This window comes from Giraffa tippelskirchi, chromosome 3 (genome assembly GCF_054371585.1).
Source record: "Giraffa tippelskirchi isolate mGirTip1 chromosome 3, T2T-mGirTip1v1.2.pri, whole genome shotgun sequence".
NCBI classification, from domain to species: domain Eukaryota; kingdom Metazoa; phylum Chordata; class Mammalia; order Artiodactyla; family Giraffidae; genus Giraffa; species Giraffa tippelskirchi.
The window spans coordinates 50,759,945-50,782,951 of NC_137277.1; the positions used below are offsets into that span (position 1 = coordinate 50,759,945).

Below are 23,007 nucleotides of genomic sequence, written 5' to 3' on the forward strand. Positions count from 1 at the left end.
TTCTTTCATCAGTGTTTTATAGTTTTCTATATATAAGTCTTTTGTTTCTTTAGGTAGATATATTCCTAAGTATTTTATTCTTTTTGATGCAATGGTGAATGGTATTGTTTCCTTAATTTCTCTTTCTGTTTTCTCATTATTGGAGTATAGGAATGCAAGGGATTTCTGTGTGTTAATTTTATATCCTGCAACTTTACTATATTCATTGATCAACTCTAGTAATTTTCTAGTAGAGTCTTTAGGGTTTTCTACGTAGAGGATCATGTCATCTGCAAACAGTGAGAGTTTTACTTCTTCTTTTCCTATCTGTATTCCTTTTATTTCTTTTTCAGCTCTGATTGCTGTGGCAAAAACTTCCAAAACTATGTTGAATAGTAGTGGTGAAAGTGGGCATCCTTGCCTTGTTCCTGACTTTAGGGGAAATGCTTTCAATTTTTCACCATTGAGGATAATGTTTGCTGTGGGTTTGTCATATATAGCTTTTATTATGTTGAGATATGTTCCTTCTATTCCTGCTTTCTGGAGGGTTTTAATCATAAATGGATGCTGAATTTTGTCAAAGACTTTTTCTGCATCTATTGAGATAACCATATGGTTTTTTTCTTTCAATTTGTTAATGTGGTGTATTACATTGATTGATTTGCAGATGTTAAAAAAACCTTGCATTCCTGGGATAAAGCCCACTTGGTCATGATGTATGATCTTTTTAATATGATGTTGGATTCTGTTTGCTAGAATTTTATTAAGGATTTTTGCATCTATGTTCATCAGTGATATTGGCCTGTAGTTTTCCTTTTTTGTGACATCTTTGTCTGGTTTTGGAATTAGGGTGATGGTGGCCTCATAGAATGAGTTTGGAAGTTTACCATCTTCTGCAATTTTCTGGAAGAGTTTGAGTAGGATAGGTGTTAGCTCTTCTCTAAATTTTTGGTAGAATTCTGCTGTGAAGCCGTCTGGTCCTGGGCTTTTGTTTGCTGGAAGATTTCTGATTACAGTTTCGATTTCCGTGCTTGTGATGGGTCTGTTAAGATCTTCTATTTCTTCCTGGTTCAGTTTTGGAAAGTTATACTTTTCTAAGAATTTGTCCATTTCTTCCAAGTTGTCCATTTTATTGGCATATAGCTGTTGGTAGTAGTCTCTTATGATCCTTTGTATTTCTGTGGAGTCTGTTGTGATCTCTCCATTTTCATTTCTAATTTTGTTGATCTGATTCTTCTCCCTTTGTTTCTTGATGAGTCTGGCTAATGGCTTGTCAATTTTGTTTATCTTCTCGAAAAACCAGCTTTTAGTTTTGTTGATTTTTGCTATGGTCTCTTTTGTTTCTTTTGCATTTATTTCTGCCCTAATTTTTAAGATTTCTTTCCTTCTACTGACCCTGGGGTTTTTCATTTCTTCCTTCTCTAGTTGCTTTAGGTGTAGAGTTAGTTGATTTATTTGATTTTTTTCTTGTTTCTTGAGGTACGCCTGTATTGCTATGAACCTTCCCCTTAGTATTGCTTTTACAGTGTCCCATAGGTTTTGGGTTGTTGTGTTTTCATTTTCATTCGTTTCTATGCATAATTTTATTTCTTTTTTGATTTCTTCTGTGATTTGTTGGTTATTCAGAAGCGTGTTGTTTAGCCTCCATATGTTGGAACTTTTAATAGTTTTTTTCCTGTAATTGAGGTCTAATCTTACTGCATTGTGGTCAGAGAAGATGGCTGGGATGATTTCAATTTTTTTGAATTTACCAAGGCTAGATTTATGGCCCAGGATGTGATCTATCCTGGAGAAAGTTCCATGTGCACTTGAGAAAAAGGTAAAATTGATTGTTTTGGGGTGGAAACTCCTGTAAATATCAATTAAATCTAATTTGTCTATTGTATCACTTAAAGTTTGTGTTTCCTTGTTAATTTTCTGTTTAGTTGATCTATCCATATGCGTGAGTGGAGTATTAAAGTCTCCCACTATTATTGTGTTATTGTTAATTTCCCCTTTCATACTTGTTAGTATTTGCCTTATATATTGTGGTGCTCCTATGTTGGGTGCATATATATTTATGATTGTTACGTCTTCTTCTTGAATTGATCCTTTGATCTTTATGTAGTGTCCTTCTTTGTCCCTTTTCACATCCTTTATTTTAAAGTCTATTTTATCTGAAATGAGTATTGCGACTCCTGCTTTCTTTTGGTCTCCGTTTGCATGGAATATGTTTTTCCATCCTTTCACTTTCAGCCTGTGTGTGTCCCTAGTTTTGAGGTGGGTCTCTTGTAGACAGCATATATAGGGGTCTTGTTTTTGTATCCATTCAGCAAGCCTTTGTCTTTTGGTTGGGGCATTCAACCCATTTACATTTAAGGTAATTATTGATAAGTATGATCCCGTTGCCATTTACTTTGTTGTTTTGAGTTCGTGTTGAAACATCCTTTCTGTGTTTCCTGTTTAGAGAAGATCCTTTAGCATTTGTTGGAGAGCTGGTTTGGTGGTGCTGAATTCCCTCAGCTCTTGCTTGTCTGTAAAGCTTTTGAATTCTCCTTCATATCTGAATGAGACCCTTGCTGGGTACAGTAATCTGGGTTGTAGATTATTCTCTTTCATTACTTTAAGTATGTCCTGCCATTCCCTTCTAGCCTGAAGGGTTTCTATTGAAAGATCAGCTGTTATCCTTATGGGGATCCCCTTGTGTGTTATTTGTTGTTTTTCCCTTGCTGCTTTTAATATTTGTTCTTTGTGTTTGATCTTTGTTAATTTGATTAATATGTGTCTTGGGGTGTTTCGCCTTGGGTTTATCCTGTTTGGAACTCTCTGGGTTTCTTGGACTTCTGTGACTATTTCTTTCCTCAATTTAGGGAAATTCTCAACTATTATCTCCTCGAGTATTTTTTCATGGCCTTTCCTTTTATCTTCTTCTTCTGGGACTCCTATGATTTGAATGTTGGGGCGTTTCATATTGTCCCAGAGGTCCCGGAGGTTTTCCTCATTTCTTTTGATTCTTTTTTCTTTTTTCCTCTCTGCTTCGTTTATTTCCATCATTCTATCTTCTACCTCACTTATCCTATCTTCTGCCTCCGTTATTCTACTGTTGGTTCCCTCCAGAGTGTCTTTTATCTCCTTTATTTCATTATTCATTCTATATTGACTCCTTTTTATTTCTTCTAAGTCCTTGATAAACATTTCTTGCATCTTCTCAATCTTTGTCTCCAGGCTATTTATCTGTAGCTCCATTTTGCTTTGAAGATTTTGGATCATTTTTATTATCATTATTCTAAATTCTTTTTCAGATAGATTCCCTATCTCCTCCTCTTTTGTTTGGCTTTGTGGGCATTTCTCATTTTCCTTTACTTGCTGAGTATTTCTCTGCCTTTTCATCTTGTTTAGATTGCTGTGTTAGGCGTGGCCCTTCTGTATTCTGGTAGTATGAAGTTCCTCTTTGTTGTGGAGGTTCCTCACTGCGGTTGGGGTTGGACAGGTGGCTTGTCAAGGCTTCCTGGTTGGGGGAGCTTGTGTCGGTGTTCTGGTGGGCGGAGCTGGATTTCTGCTCTCTAGAGTGCAATGGAGTGACCAGTATTAATTTTTGAGATGTCTATGGATTTGGTGTGCCTCTGGGCAGCCTGTATATTGATGCTCAGGTCTATGTTCCTGCGTTGCTGGAGAATTTGCGTGGTATGCCTTGCTCTGGAACTTATTGTCTCTTGGGTGGAGCTTGGTTTCAGTGTATTTATGGAGGCTGTTGGATGGTCTCTTATTAATTAATGTTTCCCCTGGCTTTCAGTCTTATTCTTGCAGTAGCCTCAAGACCTCTCCTTCCATACAGCCTCAATAATAAAACTTTTAGGTTAATGGTGAAAAGATTCTCCACAGTGAGGGATACCCAGAAAGGTTCACTGAGTTACATGGAGAGATGAGGTGGGGGGGGTGGGTTGAGGTGACCAGGAGGGGAAGAGGGGAATTCAAATGTGGAGAGAGCAATCTAGCCAGTAAGCACTTCCCTCTGTGCTTTCCACAGTTTGGAACCCTCAGAGTGATTCACAGAGATACATAGAGAGGGGGGAGGAGGGTAACAGAGGTGAGCATGAGTAGAAAGGGAGGAATCAAGAGGGGAGAGAGAGATCTGGGCAGTATCCTGTTCCTGAAGTGTTCTGCAGTACCCAGAACACCCTCAGAGATTCACAGAATTGGGTTGAGAAGAGAAGGAGGAGGGTAGGAGATAGAGGTTCCCTGAGGGAGAAGAAAGAGCATCAATAGGGGGAGAGAGTGATCAGGCCAGTGATCACACTCCTGAGTAAAAATGGGTCCTAAAGATTGGGTTCTTAAATGTACAAAATTGATATCAAATATGTAAAACAAAGATTAAAAATCTAGAGTAGAGGTTAGACTCTTATAAAACTTACAATCTAAAAAAAAAAAAAAAAAAGGAAACAGTGTAAAAAGAAAAAAAAACAGTAAAACAGTAAAAAAAAGAAACAGTAAAAAAATGTAGAACAGGAAAAAAAACATTAAAAAAAAGAAAACACAAAAGGTATAAGATATATGTATGTATTTTGCTTCAAAAATAGGGTTTTGTTTTTTTTTTTGCAAGTTAATAGTGGGTTATGAAAATGAAAGTTAAAGGTGTAATAGAGGACTCTTTTGAAGATAATGCGCTGTTTTTGTGGAAGCCTGACGTCCTCAAACAGCCTTCAGAAGTAGTTTTGTGAAGTTTGGTCAGCGTTCAGATGTTCTTTCGATAAATTTGTGGAGGAGAGAGTGGTCTCCCCATCCTATTCCTCCGCCATCTTAGCCCCGCCTCCTATATATATATCTTTAAATAGTTTGACCAGTACTCTGAAAAACTTTCAAGGATAAATATATTTCAGAGAACATATATTAAATTCAATATGGTGGGTACTTACGGTGGGGAAAGGATGGTATTGGGGAATGAATTTAGGAATGGAAGATGAACTGATGAAAAAGAAAACATAAAAACAGCAGTCTACTCAAACTTAATATATATAATCTAAACAAAGTCATACCAACAGCATAGAAGAAATAATATTATTTAATCAGGAACAAACCTGGCTCTCCCATCCCCACGCCATACCTTTGATTACTTCATGAGGAGTTCTTGATTGTTCTTATTACTGTTGTTAGTCTTTCCTTTCAAATCATATCTTTCTGATGGGCTAAGAAAAATATCTGTTACATTCGCAAATATTCCTAAAGTGAAAGTGCTAAGTGATGACCCAGTTTTATCTTCCATCTAATTGTTGTGTGTTACATAGTTTCTGATCTCCCCTGCTAGAACTCTGAACTAAATCTGCTGTATTTTCCTGTATACAAAGTGGAACTCATGAATAATGGTGCTTTGACCATCATTTGGCCAAGTTGCACATCTGAGACTTGTAGACCTCTTTCTTGACTCTTTACTATGTATTGTCATTTCATATACATCCCTCTGTGACTGCTATGTTTTTTGTTTATTTTTTGATGTGTCTTTTTTCCCACTTATACGGGTAGAGTTTTATTAACTTTCTAACTGTTCTATTTAGCATCTTATCATCTCTCTCTTCTTTTACTCTAGATTAAGCCATAAAAATTATCTTGTTCCCTCATCCTTGTTATTGTTTTGGTTCATCTTCATTTTTCTTGAGCTGTAATTATATGATATAGATTGTGTGCACAAATCTTAAGTGTATAGCTTGGTGAATTTCTACACACACATACATACACACGTATCCACCTCTGTATAAGCTCCATCCAGGAAATTTACAGTTTCTGCTTTTGCGCATTTCTGAAGTACATCAAATGGCATTCGTTTGGAAATTCCTACATTTCCAAATTTACCTTTCAAATTAAATCTTACAGTCTTAATATATAAAATATATCTTCTAAGCAGAGTGATCTGTGTACCAAATTCCTGTTAACCTTCATTCATTCAAATTGTATTTTATTATGAACTTGTGGCAAGGATTGTCTGTGACATTTATGTAGTACTGCTTTTATGTTTGTGTAAAAAAAGCTGGAAAAGGTCAGTTTTCATTCCAATCCCAAAGAAAGGCAATGCCAAAGAATGTTCAAACTACCGCACAATTGCACTCATCTCACACACTAGTAAAGTAATGCTCAAAATTCTCCAAGCCAGGCTTCAGCAATACATGAACCATGAACTTTCAGATGTTCAAGCTGGTTTTAGAAAAGGCAGAGGAACCAGAGATAAAATTGCCAACATCCGCTGGATCATCGGAAAAGCAAGAGAGTTCCAGAAAAACATCTATTTCTGCTTTATTGACTATGCCAAAGCCTTTGACTGCATGGATCACAGTAAACTGTGGAAAATTCTGAAAGAGATGGGAATACCAGACCACCTGACCTGTCTCTTGAGGAACCTGTATGCAGGTCAGGAAGCAACAGTTAGAGCTGGACATGGAACAACAGACTGGTTCCAAAGAGGAAAAGGAGTATGTCAAGGCTGTATATTGTGACGCTGCTTATTTAACTTCTATGCAGAGTACATCATGAGAAACGCTGGGCTGGAAGAAACACAAGCTGGAATCAAGATTGCCGGGAGAAATATCAATAACCTCAGATATGCAGATGACACCACCCTTACGGCAGAAAGTGAAGAGGAACTAAAAAGCCTCTTGATGAAAGTGAAAGAGGAGAGTGAACAAATTGGCTTAAAGTTCAACATTCAGAAAACTCAGATCATGGCATCTGGTCCCATCACTTCATGGAAAATAGATGGGGAAACAGTGGAAACAGTGTCAGACTTTATTTTTGGGGGCTCCAAAATCACTGCAGATGGTGATTGCACCCATGAAATTAAGACGCTTACTCCTTGGAAGGAAGGTTATGACCAACCTAGATAGCATATTTAAAAGCAGAGACATTACTTTGCCAACAAAGGTCCGTCTAGTCAAGGCTATGGTTTTTCCAGTGGTCATGTATGGATGTGAGAGTTGGACTGTGAAGAAAGGTGAGTGCTGAAGAATTGATGCTTTTAAACTGTGGTGTTGGAGAAGACTCTTGAGAGTCCCTTGGACTGCAAGGAGATCCAACCAGTCCAGCCTAAAGGAGATCAGTCCTGGTTGTTCATTGGAAGGACTGATGTTGAAGCTGAAAGTCCAGTACTTTGGCCACCTCATGTGAAGAGCCGACTCACTGGAAAAGATCCTGATGCTGAGAAAGATTGAGGGCGGGAGGAGAAGGGAACGACAGAGGATGAGATGGCTGCATGGCATCACCGACTCGATGGACATGAGTTTGGGTAGACTCTGGGAGTTGGTGATGGACAGGGAGGCCTGGTGTGCTGCGATTCATGGGGTTGCAAAGAGTCGGACACGACTGAGTGGCTAAACTGAACTGTGTTTGTGTATGTGTATCTGTATAGGGCAATGGCATTGTGTTGGTACATAATGATGTCCCCAAGATAACTACTTTATCTAAAAATTGTACATTTTTGGCATCCTAGTGACCTCCATGTTGTGATGATTATAATAGTATATGATAAGAAAAATCATATATTTAGTTATGAGAGAAAACCACATTTTCATAAAGATATTTTATCACTTTTGTGCTTTGATATCCTATTAGTATTTTGTGTTAATATTGTTCACTAATAGTTAACTTTATCAAAAGTGAATATTTAAACCAGAAGCAATCAACAGAAGCTTATTCTAAAATTATATGGAGATTCAAAGGATCTAAAATAAAATAGTCAAATCAATCTTGAAAAGATGAATAAATTAAAAAAACTGACACTTCCTAAATTTCTGACTTATTTAAATATATACTTTCTTAAATAAGTATTTAGTAATGTAGAAAGGATGGTTTGGGGTAAATATAGTCATAGATGGATGGAATAGAATCCAGGAATTGATCAAACTCATGATGATTTGATTTTTGACCAAAGTGTTAAGTAATTCACTATAGGGATAGTGTGATTTTCTCAACAGATGGTCCTAGAACAACTGGAATATCCATTTGGTGAAAAGTAAACTGGTTTTTTCAGTAATCATGTATGGATATGAGAATTGGCGCATGAAGAAGGCTGAGTGCTGAAGAATTGATGGTTTTGAATTGTGGTGCTAAAGAAGACCCTTGACAAAAGGAGATCAAATGAGTCAACCCTTAAAGAAATCAACCCTGAATATCATTGGAAGGACTTATGCTCAAGCTGAAACTCCAGTACTTTGGCCACCTGATACGAAGAGCTGACTCCTTGGAAACGAGCATGATACTGGGAAAGATTGAGGCCAGGTGGAGAAGAGGGTGGCAGAGGATGAGATGGTTGGATAGCATCACTGAATCAATGGACATGAATTTGAGCAAACTCAGGGAGATGGTGAAGGACCGAGGAGCCTGGTGTGCTGCAGTCCATGGGGTCACGAAGAGTTGGACACAAATTGAATACTGAACAACAGCAAAACTTTTCCTTAACACCATACACAAAAATTTAACTCAAAATCAATCATACACTTAATTTAAAACCTAATAGTATAAACCTTCAAAAAGGAAATGTAAAGATTGTATCATTGTAACCCGGGAGGCATAGAGGACGATTGCTTAGATGGGACACCAAAAAAACAAACCATTAGATTGTTCTTCATTACTTGGGAAACTTATGGTTAAGCAAATGAACTGGGATATATAAGGTATGAGAATATATCTGAGCTATATATATATATATTTCAATATTTTATAATATAATATAAATATAATTTTAATGTATATAAAATAAGGACAAAACAATTTAAAATAAGCAAAGGATTTGAACAGTTAAGTCAAGGAAATATGCAAATAACTGTTTAGCACCCCAGCATCACTGATCACCAAGGAGTACAGCATTTTTAAACCATAAGAAACCCACCAAGTACTCACTGAGGTGATTAAATTTAAGAATATCAGCAGTACCAAATGTTGCAAAATTATGGAGTTCATGGGAAAGTAAAATGATACTGCTGCCTTGGAAAAACATTTTTTCAGTTTCTTATCAAATTAAATGTACCTCAGTTCAGTTCAGTCGCTCAGTCGTGTCTGACTCTTTGTGACCCCATGGACACAGCATGTTTCCCTGTCCTTTACTATCTCCCAGAGTTTGCTCAAGCTCATGTCCATTGAGTTGGTGATGTCATCCAACCATCTCATCCTCTGTTGTCCCCTTCTCCTCCTGCCTTCAATCTTTCCCAGCATCAGGGTCTTTTCTAGTGAGTCAGTTCTTCGCATCAGGTGGTCAAAGTATTGGAGCTTCAGCATCAGTCCTTCCAATGAATATTCAGGGTTGATTTTCTTTAGGATTGACTGGTTGTATCTCCTTGCAGTCCAAGGGACTCTCAAGAGTCTTCTCCAACACCACAGTTCCTCCTCCAGGGCATCTTCCTGACCTAGGAATCAAACCTGCATTTCCTGTGTTGGCAGGCAGACTCTTTACCACTAATGCCACCATTAATTTATAATGACAGAAAGTCAGTCAGTGTTGCCAGGGCCAGGTGATGGGGAGGGGATGGACTGCATGTGGACAGAAGGGAATTTTTTCACATGTTCTCTGTCTTGATTGTGGCCATTGAATATGGCCAAAGATATTTTCAGAACGGTAACAATTTCTGTGATGTAAAGTGAAAGGAAGAAAGTAATTATTTAAATAAAGGTGTTAGGATGTTTGCAAATTACAAACTTTAATAATTTTTAGGTTTTCATCTCTACAGATGTTGATGGGAAAGTATTAACTTTGCAATAATTAATACTAAAAAGTAGTTATTTAAGAGTGATGATAATCTGAATTCCTGTGAAGATTTTCATTTGACCCAACATGTCAGTGGTTATGTCTCTTTTTGGAGGAGAGTGTGAATGAGCTGGTAATTTGTCTTCCAGTTCATATGTGTGCATGTGATAAAGAACCATACAATTAGATAGGTGTTATAAATAGGATATGGCAGAAAAGACATCCCTACTCAAGTTTCCAAGATTTTATAGCATATGCCCAGTTGAGGTTTGCTACTCTTTAATTTTGCCTTTTGGGCTAACCAGCTGACGCCCAGTTGAAAAGACTTATGTTCTTATGAGGCCACAAAAGCCTTAATGTTCAGTCTTCAGCTACCTCAGATTTTGGGGAACGCCATGTACCATCAGCAGCTTTAGTCCCCACCCTCTAATGCTAACGCTCATCTATCAAACTTAAGGCTGAGAGTGAAGGAAAGGAAGCTTCCAGATAAACATACAGCAGCGCCTAAACAGCTAATCACTCTAGGCTTCCGCTTCCAGGCCCTATAATTAGAAGTCCTTCTTTTCCTTGTATTCCCAGATGACGCAAATGCTTTTTGTGGCTTGGCACCTCGTTTGGGGCGTGGGTTTAGTTTATAGCCAGGCTGGAGTCTGGTTTAGTCTTCTGATGCTGCATAAATAGTTCTCAAGCCACAGTCTACTCTGTACAAGTTTTTCCTTTTATGTATATCTGCTTTTTAACTTGTTTTCTAAAGAAAAAAAAGCTTGTCATTTTTTCCTGCAGAATGTGTGCAAAAGAGGAAATTATAAATTCAAAGGAAGCACGTTATTGGTATAGTACTACACTAGTTATTTCCTCCTTTCGTCTCTATAAAATTTTTTTTAAAAAATTACTTTAAAGTTTTGTCAAAATTTGGGCTTATTTCTGAGTTATATAAGCTGTATTTGCATGAATAAGTGGAAGAAAACTTTTTGAGACAGGATACAAGAAGATAATCATGATAGATTTTCATTGGCTAATTGTTTTAAAATTTGAAGTTGTTTTGCATGTTAGAAGTATTGATGCCACTTTGAAAAACTAGGAGCATGTTGAAAAGTTTTTATTTGTGATTATCTTTTATATGCAAAACAATAATAGTCTTGATTTGGCTAATAGGGACTGCTACGTGAATGCTAATTATGAGTAAATCATTGATATGCTAATAAAGTGAAGTTTACATTTGGGAATGAGTAATATATTTGTGCTATAAATACAAGTGCATCACATTTCCTGTCATAATGATGTTTCCACTGAATTGTTTTCATGTGCAGAAATAATTTTGTTGTGGGAATGTGGAATCAAAACATAGTAGTAGAATTGTGATAATTCAGACTTACTATAACTAAGCAAAAAATAGGAGTCAAGAAATACTGTCCATGAAAAAGAACATGTCCAATCTTTGAAATTTATTGTTTGAATTACAACAGTATTTATTGACCTCGTGCTGATAGCTATGCACAGAGTGGGTGGCAATGTTAAATAAATTGTTATAGATCTCAATAAATGACACGGTTCATCATCCAAAATGTATTCTCATGGAAATAGCCAAGATACTGGCATCTAATATGCTATTTTTTAATCAAATATAATGATTGGAGCTGTACCATATGTTAGCCAGTAAATAGAAAACTCTTATATACTTCATCTTCTCATATAAACGCCCACTTTATCTTTCCATAGGTGCTTGATATTCCTTCAATAAAGAAGTTTTAAGAATTACAAAATACGATTTTGCTTCTGTTTCTCACAGGAAGCAAATATATTCTGGACAAAATATTAACAAACACACAAACATTTTAATATGTATATTTTAATTTCTGGAACAACCAGTAAAACCAATAGATGAATTAAAATTTGATATTAAAAATAGTGAAATTATCTAAAAAAGGGAAGGAAGCAAGAGCAGATAAATAAGCAAAAGTAAAAACAAGAGTGAAATTTAAGAGAGATAACCAACAAAGACCTACCGTATTACACAGAGAACTCTACTCAATATTCTGTAAAATCCTAAATGGGAAAAGAACTTGAAAAAGAATAGATACATGTATAAGTATAACTGAATCACTTGGCTGTACACTTGAAACTAACATAGTATTGTTAATCAACTATACTTCAATAGCAAGTAAAAATTTTTTAAAAATCAAGGGGGAAAAAACCCACAAGGGTACAATCAGAAAAATAACAAAAAGTAACAAAATGGTAGATGTAAATCCAGCCTTACCCACAAGTTACACTAAATGTGAACAATCTATAAATACTAATTAAATGTTTGAGATTGGAATAAAAAAACCCAAAACTGAACCCTAGTTATTATCCAAATCAGAGTCATTTTATAATTATATTGGCTGTGAAAGTAAAATAATAGAAAAGTAAATACCATGCATACATCAATCAAAACAAAGCTGAAGTAGTGATATTAACACCAGAGAAAGTTGGCTTTAGAATAAGGGAAATACTAAGGTCAAAATGGGACATTATGATAAAAGACGTGATTCACCAAGAAGTCTTAACAATCCTAAATGTGTATGAACCTAAAAAAATAGGGCTAAAATTTAGGGAGCTTGTATAACTGAAAAAAATATCCATAATTATGCTTGGAGATGTTAACGTCTACTCAGTAATAGAACGCAAAAGTAGGCAAACAATAAGTAAGGATGTTAAAGATCCAATAACACTATCAATTAACTTAATTGACACTGAAAGAATACACCAAGTGTTCAGGTGTACTGGAACACTTACCAAGATACATTGTTCTGAGACATAAAACAAAGTTTAATTTCTTATCATAATGGAATTAAACTTGAAATTAGTGTATGAATGATAACTGGAAAATACACAAACATTTGGAAACTAAACAACGTATCTTCCTGACACAGTGATCTAAGCTTCAGCTTTTAAGAATCTTGAAGAAATAGAAAATAAAATTAAAGCAAGGGCAATGAAGGAAATAGTAATAGATGGTCATGATAGCAAAAGAAGGAAGATAAATCAGTGAAATGGGAAAGAGAAAACCAGTGACATCACAATGGTTTCTTTGAGGAGTTCTAGCTAGACTGACCAAGAGAAAAAGAGAAAGGATACAAAATTTCAATATCCTGAATGAAAAAGCGGACATTACTAAAGACCCTACAGACTATTTCCTTGAGTTACAGAGAGTAATTCTTCCAAGAAGAAACATTACAATATATTTTACATTGTAAGAATTATGTTACATTTTATATTAACAACATTTAAAAGAAATTCAATTCTATATCTTAAAGTCTTCACACCAACACAAAAAAGGCCCACATAGTTTCACTGAAAAATTTTACTGGGAATTTATTAAAGTATTTCCTCTAGAAATCAGATAGAAAAGGAACATTACGCAACCAGACAGCTTTACCCTAATACCAGAAACAGACAAACACAGTATTAGAAAAGAAAATCACAAACCAATATCCCCCAGGAACACATTCACAACAACAAAATATTAGCTAATTCGGTGCAGCAGCATGTAATAAAGGATTTTGGCAAAGTGGAGTTTATCCCAGAAATGCAAGATTGTTCCACATTTGATAACCTTTCATTATTAAAATGCACCATACTAATTGACCAAAGAAGAAAAACCACATAATCGTCTCATAGGTGCAGAAAAGCATTGGACAAAATTTGACATCTGTTTATTATTAAAACTCTCAACAAATTGGAAGTAGAAAATAATGTCCTTAAGTTGATACAGAGCATTCACAAAAAACCTACAACTAGCATCATACTTAAAGATTGAATACTTTCTTCTAAAACATGGAACAAGGCATGAATATTGCCTCTCATCATTTTTGTTTACCTCAGCAAAAGTAGCAGGTCAAGAGAAAAAAAAAGGCATGTAGTTCATGTAGTGTGGAAAGGAGAAAAATTAAACTATGTCTATTCACATACTATATGTTTAGAAAGAAAATTCCATGTAATCTACATAAAAGCTCCTAGAATTTGTAGAGTATGTAGGTATGCATATATTTCAGTTCAGTTGCTCAGTTGTGTCCGACTCTTTGTGACCCCGTGGACTGCAGCACGCCAGGCCTCCCTGTCCATCACCAACTCCCAGAGCTTACTCATACTCATGTCTGTCGAGTCAATGATGCCATCCAACCATTTCATCCTCTGTCGTCCCCTTCTCCTGCCTTCAATCTTTCCCAGCATCAGGGTCTTTTCTAGTGGGTCAGTTCTTCACATGAGGTGGCCAAAGTATTGGAGTTTCAGCTTCAGCGTCAGTCCTTCCAATGAATATTCAGGACTGATTTCCTTTAGGATAGACTGGTTGGATCTCCTTGCATACTGATACTTATATAAATAACAGTTATATCTCTATATACAACCAAGGAAAATTTGGTAATTGAAATAGAGTACCATTTATAGTAGCACTAAGAAAATAAAATCAGTATGCTAGAGAAAAAACAAGACATATCAAAAAATATGAGATGTTCATAAATCAGATGACTCATTATTGTTAAGGTGTTCGTTATCCCCATTATATAGATATCAAAAAGCTGAATCTTTGTTTGGAAAGGCAAAGGAATTGGAATAGCTAAAACAATCTTGGAAAAGGTCAGAAAACAAGGACTTGCTCTATGTGGTTTCCAAGTTATAGTAAGTTAAGAAAGTGTGATATTAGTGAATGATAGACACAGATATCAATGGAACAGAATAGGACTTCCAGAAAACACCCACCCTAATATGGCCAGTTGATCTTTGGCATGTTGACATTGACTGTAGAATAAAAGATAAACAGTTTAATGGATAATGATTAGTCTCTTCAAGAAATACTGCTGAGACAATTGAACATCATTTTCAAAAAAGATAATTTCTAATACCTCACACTTTGTACAAAAATTAACACAAAACTGATGAAAGACCTAAATGTAAAATATAAAACTGTGAAATTGAACAGGAAACCAAAGTTTTTGTGACCTTGTGTTAGGTGCGTAATTCTTAGCTATGACGTCTCATCAAAATTTGCTTTGTGAAAGACAGTAGGGAGTTTAAATAAATAGACTAGCGTGGAGACAAGTTTTAAACTGGTGAATTGAGTAGGGTATTATTAGTTGTAGTAGTACTCAATTTGGAACTTAGAATTCAGGTTTTGAGAAATGGAAAAAGTGAAACTGGGTTTTAATTCCATGGAGGAAAGTCTTTCACATTCTTTGTTATCAGATTTGCTATTTTAAAATGCTTGTGAACTGTGTGATTTTGGCATTTTAAACTTTTCTCTACTAGTTGTATGAGAACATCATAAAATCTTGACATGTAAGTATGTCACTATGCTTGAATACTGATGTGACCTTAAGGTTTTGTATACACACAGGAAAAAAGTCCTGTGTTTTAATTTTTTTTTTAATTGTAGGAAGTTCTTATATATTTGGTCACTTTTCCCTTCCACAATATTTCAAAGTATGATGAGTGCTTTGTGGAAATATTTCATCCACATACATAATGGTGTTTATTTTTACCCTTTTTTGGTGTGCCCTTCAGGAATGCTTCTAGTCACAACAGATACCCTTGGCCATGACTTCCACGTCTTCCAAATTTTGACTCATCCTTGGTCCTCATCACAAAGTGCTGTCCATCATTTATATACTCTTCACAGGGGAGAAACTGAAGCCAAAGTAAGTTGTATATTTTTTCAGAAGGTGTTTTCTTTGTGTAATGTGACATCTAATCCAGAGGTTATTTGTATCATATTGGAGCTTAACGTTAATGTTGGTGAGTTCATATTGTTTTTTAGACTGGGTCAGATAATTAAGAACTTTATCCTATTTTGACCCAGTTTATATAAGCAGTAGTGAACAATAAATGTTGATAAAACAAGTTCAATTTATTCTTCTCTTCCTGTCCTAAAACCATTTTTTTGTTTGTTTTCTCAAAGTCCAATCTATTAGGCATGTATCCTGCAATCGTGCTGAAGTAGTTATGGGTGAAATGATATGATATGTCTGGTTTGCTTTTGAATGTTCTGGTAAATGAAACAAACTAAAACATGTTGAAAACAACATGCAAAGTGTTAATAATTGTCAAAGCTGGGTGATGTTGATGTTGGTGGTTCATTATAGCAGTGTTTAGACTTAGTGTGTATTAAGACATTCCTCTAATAGAAAGTAAAAACAAAGCAGTACCTTTCACCAACATTACGCTGTTTTACTCACTTTTACTGTTTTATAGCAGACTTATTGTTCATTTTTTAAAACATTTTCAGCTTTTCTTGAGTATTTTCTCATAGAAATGCATTTTAGTTATGGGGTAATGTAAAGAATATTGAGTTATATAAAAATATTTTGAAGTTATATAAAGAATATTTTGAAGTTTTTAACTTGAATTGCATTGAAATTACATTTTAAGGCAGTTAGAATTTACATCGTTAATTGTAGAATTTTTGCATCTAGGAATTATAACATTTTCAAATTATTATTGCTGAGATATAATAGGCTATAGATTGTTTTGTATTAGATTTGTGTCTTCCTGCTTTGCTGCACTCTATTTTGAGATCTAATACTTTTTCAGAAAAATTTTTCTTGGATTTTATATCTAGAACATGAAAGTGAAAGTGAAAGTCGCTCAGTCATGTCTGACTCTTTGCGACTCCATTGACTGTCCATGGAATTCTCCAGGCCAGAACACTGGAGTGGGTAGCCTTTCCCTTCTCCAGGGGATCTTCCCGACCCAGGAAATTGAACCGGGGTTGCCTGCATTGCAGGCGGATTCTTTATCAACTGAGCTATCAGGGAAGCCCTTTTATAGAACAATTCTGACAATTATTATGCTAATTTTGACCATTTTCAGTTTTATTTTTCTTACTGCATTAGCTTGGAACTCTAAAACAATGTGTAACTAAAAGTAATAATTGTGGTCTTTTCTTTGTTAATAGTACCTCCTATTTTTTAACTTTCTACCATGCTGTTTTGATTACTTTAGCTTTGTAATATAGTTTGACATCAGGAAGCATGATGCTTCCAACTTTATACTTCTTGATCGCTTTTGTTGTTTGGGGTCTTTTGTGGTTCCTACAAATTTTAGGGTTGTTTTCTAGTTCTGTGAAAATGCCATTTGAATTTTGATAGAGATTGCATTGAATCTGTAGATTGCTTTCAATAGTGTGGACATTTTAACAGTATTAGTTCTTTTAATTCATGAGTATGGAATGTTTTTTCATTGATTTGTGTCTTCTTCAGTTTCTTTCATCAATATCTTATGGTTTTCAGTGCACAGGTTTTTCACCTCCTTGGTTAAATTTTCCTATGTATTTTATTCTTTTTGATGCAATTGTAAATCCTTTCAGTTTTTATGAAAGAGCTTTCAGCTCCTCACCATTGAGTATAATGTTAGATGTGGGCTTGTCATATACGATCTTTATTTTGCTGAAATATATTCCCTCTGTATCCACTTTAATCAGTTTTTATCTTGAATGAGTGTTGAATTTTGTCAGATGCTTTTTCTACATCTATTGGGATGGTTGTATGATTTTTATTTTTCATTTTGTTGATGTGGTGTGGATCTCAGCACCTAGATGCAGACTGATTGGGAGCTGAGCCCTCAGACTGCTGCTGCTGCTGCTAAGTCGCATCAGTTGTGTCCGACTCTGTGCGACCCCATAGACGGCAGCCCACCAGACTCCTCTGTCCCTGGGATTCTCCAGGCAAGAATACTGGAGTGGGTTGCCATTTCCTTCTCCAGTGCATGAAAGTTAAAAGTGAAAGTGAAGTCGCTCAGTCGTGTTCGACTCTTTGCGACCCCATGAACTGCAGCCCACCAGGCTTCTCCATCCATGGGATTTCCCAGGCAAGAGTACTGGAGTGGCAATGGTGAAAAATTGAAAGCATTTCCCTTAAAGTCAGGAACAAGGCAAGGATGCCCACTTTCACCACTACTATTCAACATAGTTTTGGAAGTTTTGGCCACAGCAATCAGAGCAGAAAAAGAAATAAAAGGAATACAGATAGGAAAAGAAGAAGAAAACTCTCACTGTTTGCAGATGACATGATCCTCTACATAGAAAACCCTAAAGATTCTACCAGAAAATTACTAGACTTAATCAATGAATATAGTAAAGTTGCAGGATATAAAATTAACACACAGAAATCCCTTGCATTCCTATACTCCAATAATGAGAAAACAGAAAGAGAAATTAAGGAAACAATACCATTCACCATTGCAACAAAAAGAATAAAATACTTAGGAATATATCTACCTAAAGAAACAAAAGACTTATATATGGAAAACTATAAAACACTGATGAAAGAAATCAAAGAGGACACAAACAGATGGAGAAATATACCGTGTTCATGGATTGGAAGAATTAATACAGTGAAAATGAGTATACTACCCAAAGCAATCTATAGATTCAATGCAATCCCTATCAAGCTACCAATGGTATTTTTCACAGAACTAGAACAAATCATCTCACAATTTGTATGGAAATATAAGAAACCTCGAATAGCCAAAGCAATCTTGAGGAAGAAGAATGGAACTGGAGGAATCAACCTGCCTGACTCCAGGCTCTACTACAAAGCCACAGTCATCAAGACAGTATGGTACTGGCACAAAGACAGAAATATAGATCAATGGAACAAAATAGAAAGCCCAGAGATAAACCCACGCACCTATGGACACCTTATCTTCGACAAAGGAGACAAGAATATACAATGGAGAAAAGACAATCTCTTTAACAAGTGATGCTGGGAAAACTGGTCAACCACTTGTAAAAGAATGAAACTAGAACACTTCCTAACACCATACACAAAAATAAACTCAAAATGGATTAAAGATCTAAACATAAGACCAGAAACTATAAAACTCCTAGAGGAAAACATAGGCAAAACACTGTCTGACATAAATCACAACAGGATCCTCCATGACCCACCTCCCAGAATATTGGAAATAAAAGCAAAAATAAACAAATGGGACCTAATTAAACCTAAAAGTTTTTGCACAATTAAGGAAACTATAAGCAAGGTGAAAAGACAGCCTTCAGAATGGGAGAAAATAATAGCAAACGAAGCAACAGACAAACAATTAATCTCAAAAATATACAAGCAACTTCTGCAGCTGAATTCCAGAAAAATAAACGACCCAATCAAAAAATGGGCCAAAGAACTAAACAGACATTTCTCCAAAGAAGACATACAGATGGCTAACAAACACATGAAAAGATGCTCAACATCACTCATTATTAGAGAAATGCAAATCAAAACCACAATGAGGTACCATTTCACACCAGTCAGAATGGCTGCTATCCAAAAGTCTACAAGCAATAAATGGTGGAGAGGGTGTGGAGAAAAGGGAACCCTCTTACACTGTTAGTGGGAATGCAAACTAGTACAGCCACTATGGAGAACAGTGTGGAGATTCCTTAAAAACCTGGGAATACAACTGCCATATGACCCAGCAATCCCACTGCTGGGCATACACACTGAAGAAACCAGAATTGAAAGAGACGCGTGTACCCCAGTGTTCATCGCAGCACTGTTTACAATAGCCAGGACATGGAAGCAACCTAGATGTCCATCAGCAGACGAATGGCTAAGGAAGCTGTGGTACATATACACAATGGAATATTACTCAGCCATTAAAAAAATACATTTGAATCAGGTCTATTGAGATGGATGAAACTGGAGCCCATTATACAGAGTGAAGTAAGCCAGAAAGAAAAACACCAATACAGTATACTAATGCATATATATGGAATTTGAAAGATGACAACGATAACCCTACATACAAGACAGAATAAGAGGCACAGATGCATAGAACAGTCTTATAGACTCTGAGGGAGAAGATGAGGGTGGGACGTTCTGGAACAATAGCATTGAAACATGTATATTATCATATGTGAAACAGAACACCATTCCATGTTCGATGCATGAGACAAATGCTCAGGGCTGGGGCAATGGGATGACCCAGAGGGATGGGATGGGGAGGGAGGGGGGAGGGGGGTTCAGGATGGGGAACACATGTAAACCCATGGCTGATTCATGTCAATGTATGGCAAAAACCACTACAATATTGTAAAGTAATTAGCCCCCAACAAAAAAAAAAAAAAAAAGAGTACTGGAGTGGGGTGCCATTGCCTTCTCCAGAGCCCTCAGGCAGCAGCTTTTAAAGTATGCAAATATACTTCTTTCAGGGGATGACTGGGAGAAGGACATTTTTAGTCTGCTGTCTCTGCTGTGGCCTGAGTGGATAGTGGGCTAGGAGAAGTCATTTAAAACTTATATATATATAAATATCCCATTCCTCATCAAACTTTTTATTGCTTCTTTTATTTACATATATCATTTGGTTGAATAGATTCTTTGTTAAATGGGTTATATTCATTCAAAAATTATTTTAATACTCAGAACAGTCCGGATTTGGCCAGTTGGAGCCTATTAGTTTGACATCTATTAGCTTGACATCTCTGACATCTATTAGCTTATAATACGTGCATTATTCTTTGACAGTGTCCTTACTTTCTGGCACAATGAAGTTGCTTTCTCCTGTTTAATAGCCATTTGCTGTTATTGCTTTCGTATGGAAGTTTTCAATTAGATGAGCATTTTAGGTAAAGATTTACTATTTCACTATAAAATGTGCTGCCGGGCACATGTTATTTCTTTAAAAAGATTTTTTTTCATTGATGTATAGTTGATGTACAATATTATATAAGTTGCAGATGTACAGCATAGTGATTCACAGTTTTTGAAGGTTATATTCCATTTATAGTTACCAAAAAATACTGGCTGTATTCCCTGTGTTGTACAATACAGGGCACGTTTTATTTCTTTTAATTTTTTAACAAGTAATTTTATTTGTTTATTTTTGGCTGGGTCTTCATTGCTGTGTGGGCTTTTCTCTAGTTGTGGCAAGCGAGGGCTACTCTCTAGTTGTGGTGTGTGGCTTCTCATTGCAGTGGCTTCTCGTTGTAGAGCATGGACTCTATGGCACACAGGCTTCAGTAGTTGCAGCACGTGGGCTCAGTAGTTGCAGCTCCCAGGCTCAATAGTTGTGATGCATGGGCTTAGTTTTTCCATGGCTTGTGAGATTTTCCAAATCAGAGATCCAAACTGTGTCTCCTACATTGGCTGGCTGATTCTTTACCACTGAGCCACAAGGGAAGCCCCACATTTTATTTCTTTACTGTTTTTTAATCCCTGTCCTGCCCTTCCTACTTAATGATATGCTCTACCTCAACTATAATCTCCAGTAATTTGAATATTTTAAGCACCGATACCTTTTAAAAAATTTATATCCATTTTTGATACCTCTTTTGCATTAACATTATTTGCCATTCAATTTACCTTTATTTCTAACACGGAAACAGAGATCTTGCTTAAGCTTCTTGGGGTCTTTCATCCAAAAAACAGTGCCCTGTACATGGACAGATGTTTGTAGGTGCTAATATTTGCTAATGCCAATGCTATTCCTATTTAACAGGTAGGAAAACCAAATAGACATTATTAAAATTGTGTTGTTCTATATCATACCCTATAATTTAGGAGACTGGAAATTTTTAAACCTTAAACATCAAGATCTAAGGAAACACAATTGATAACCATAAAATTAATTTTTATAAGTGTATACTAAAAATGATTTTGAAATGATATAAAAATTTAGCACTGATGATGAAATCTGTATGGCAAATAATCTCTTTGTCTTTGAGTATTTTAAAATCATGTCATTCTGGAATCTTCCAAGAACTCTGAGGCTACTTTAATCATGCAAGGAAAAAAGGATCAAATATGTGGATCTAATTATGTTGAATTAAGTTGTTTTATGATCTATGACTTGGGATATCCCTGCATCTGCCAGTAATTTTCCTCATAAAGTACATGTGTAGTTAGCAAAATATTCTTAGTTTTCATCGGGAAAGTCATATGTAGTAAAACGTTACAGTATTTAAAAGTACACTTCTGTAAAGTCTTACCGAAGCTGACACTAGTAGTTTTTGTACTTAACATGCTAATTTTGATAAATGGTACACTTGCTTTGGAAACCTCTGCATATTAGAAACATGTTACTTCTACTTTATCAGAGCAATCCTGCAAAATGGTATGATTAATATGTTTAATTCTCAAGAAGAAAAGTACCTGTGTGTGAATGCTCAGTCGTATCCGACTCTTTGCCACCCCATGGACTGTAGACTGCCAAGCTCCTCTGTCCATGGGATTTCCCAGGCAAGAATACTGGAGTGGGTTGCCATTTTCTTCTCTAGGGGATCTTCCCTACCCAGGGATTGAACCCAAGTCTCTTGTGTCTCCTGGATTGGCAGGCAGATTCTTTGCGATGGTCAGTTCAGGAAAAAACAGCCTATGGTACAGGAAAGGAGAACCCAAATGGAGTCTAGGTTCCTTTTGTTGATGAGTCTAGGAAGACCAAGATCATGGAGTTCTCAGGACTGAATATCAGAGAGATGAAAGCTACAAAGAAAGAACCCTTGAGATCTGCCGAGAAATCTGCAACCATGGGAAGAACCACCAACGTACCAGTAGGAAGAAGTAAAATTACATTAAAGATGACATACAGAAAATCTAATGGATACCACAAGAAAGTTAGAACTAATGGGTGATTTTAACAAGACTTCTGGGTCCCATATTAGAAGAAAACAATTGTCAATTTTAAAAAAATTGCTAAGTTTAAAAACAGTGAGCACATCACATGTAGGACTGTATTCTAAAACTGTAAAACATCACTGAGAGTAACGATCTGATTATGTAAAGAATTAAACCATCTTCTTGGGCTGGAGTACATAATATTGTTAGAATATAGTTTCTCTCCAAACTGATTTATATATTTAATGCCATCTCCATTAAAATCCCAGCAGTATTAAACATTTTTGATAGAAATTAATAAGCTACTTCTCAAATTTATGTACAACTGCATAGGACTTCTACTGGGCAAAATAATATTGAAAAAGTTGGAGCATTACCTGGTAATTAGACTTGTTAAAGCTATAGTAACAGGCACATTTCCATACATATGTACAGTTGATTTTTGACAAAGGTGCAAAATGAAGACAAATTGTAAAGCTTTTAGAAGAAAAAATAGGAGAAACCCTTTGGGTTAGACACAAGTTGTCTGGTATCTACACCACATTTTAAGGGGACTCTCAAAAATGAAAGAATGGAGGAACTGGCTCTTCCACACAGTGCTGTTGGGAATGTACAGTGGTACAGCGACTCTGGGAAATAGTTTGGCAGTTTCTAAAAATCTTAACATAAGCTTGCCATACCACCCAGCAACTTTAGTTATGGGGAGTCCATAACATAAAATTCACATTGTATACAAAT

General features: G+C 36.0%; 1 protein-coding gene across 20 annotated transcripts in view; it reads left to right on the forward strand.

The window, feature by feature from the left end:
• The window catches only part of BCAS3 (BCAS3 microtubule associated cell migration factor), a 611,473-nt gene that overhangs the window by 196,643 nt on the left and 391,823 nt on the right, over positions 1 to 23,007 (forward strand). For all 20 annotated transcript variants that reach the window (XM_081584989.1, XM_081584991.1, XM_081584990.1 and 17 more), the window contains one exon: positions 15,224 to 15,357. In XM_081584989.1, coding sequence (XP_081441115.1) covers positions 15,224 to 15,357 — 134 coding nt within the window. The remainder of the gene's footprint in view (positions 1 to 15,223; positions 15,358 to 23,007) is intronic.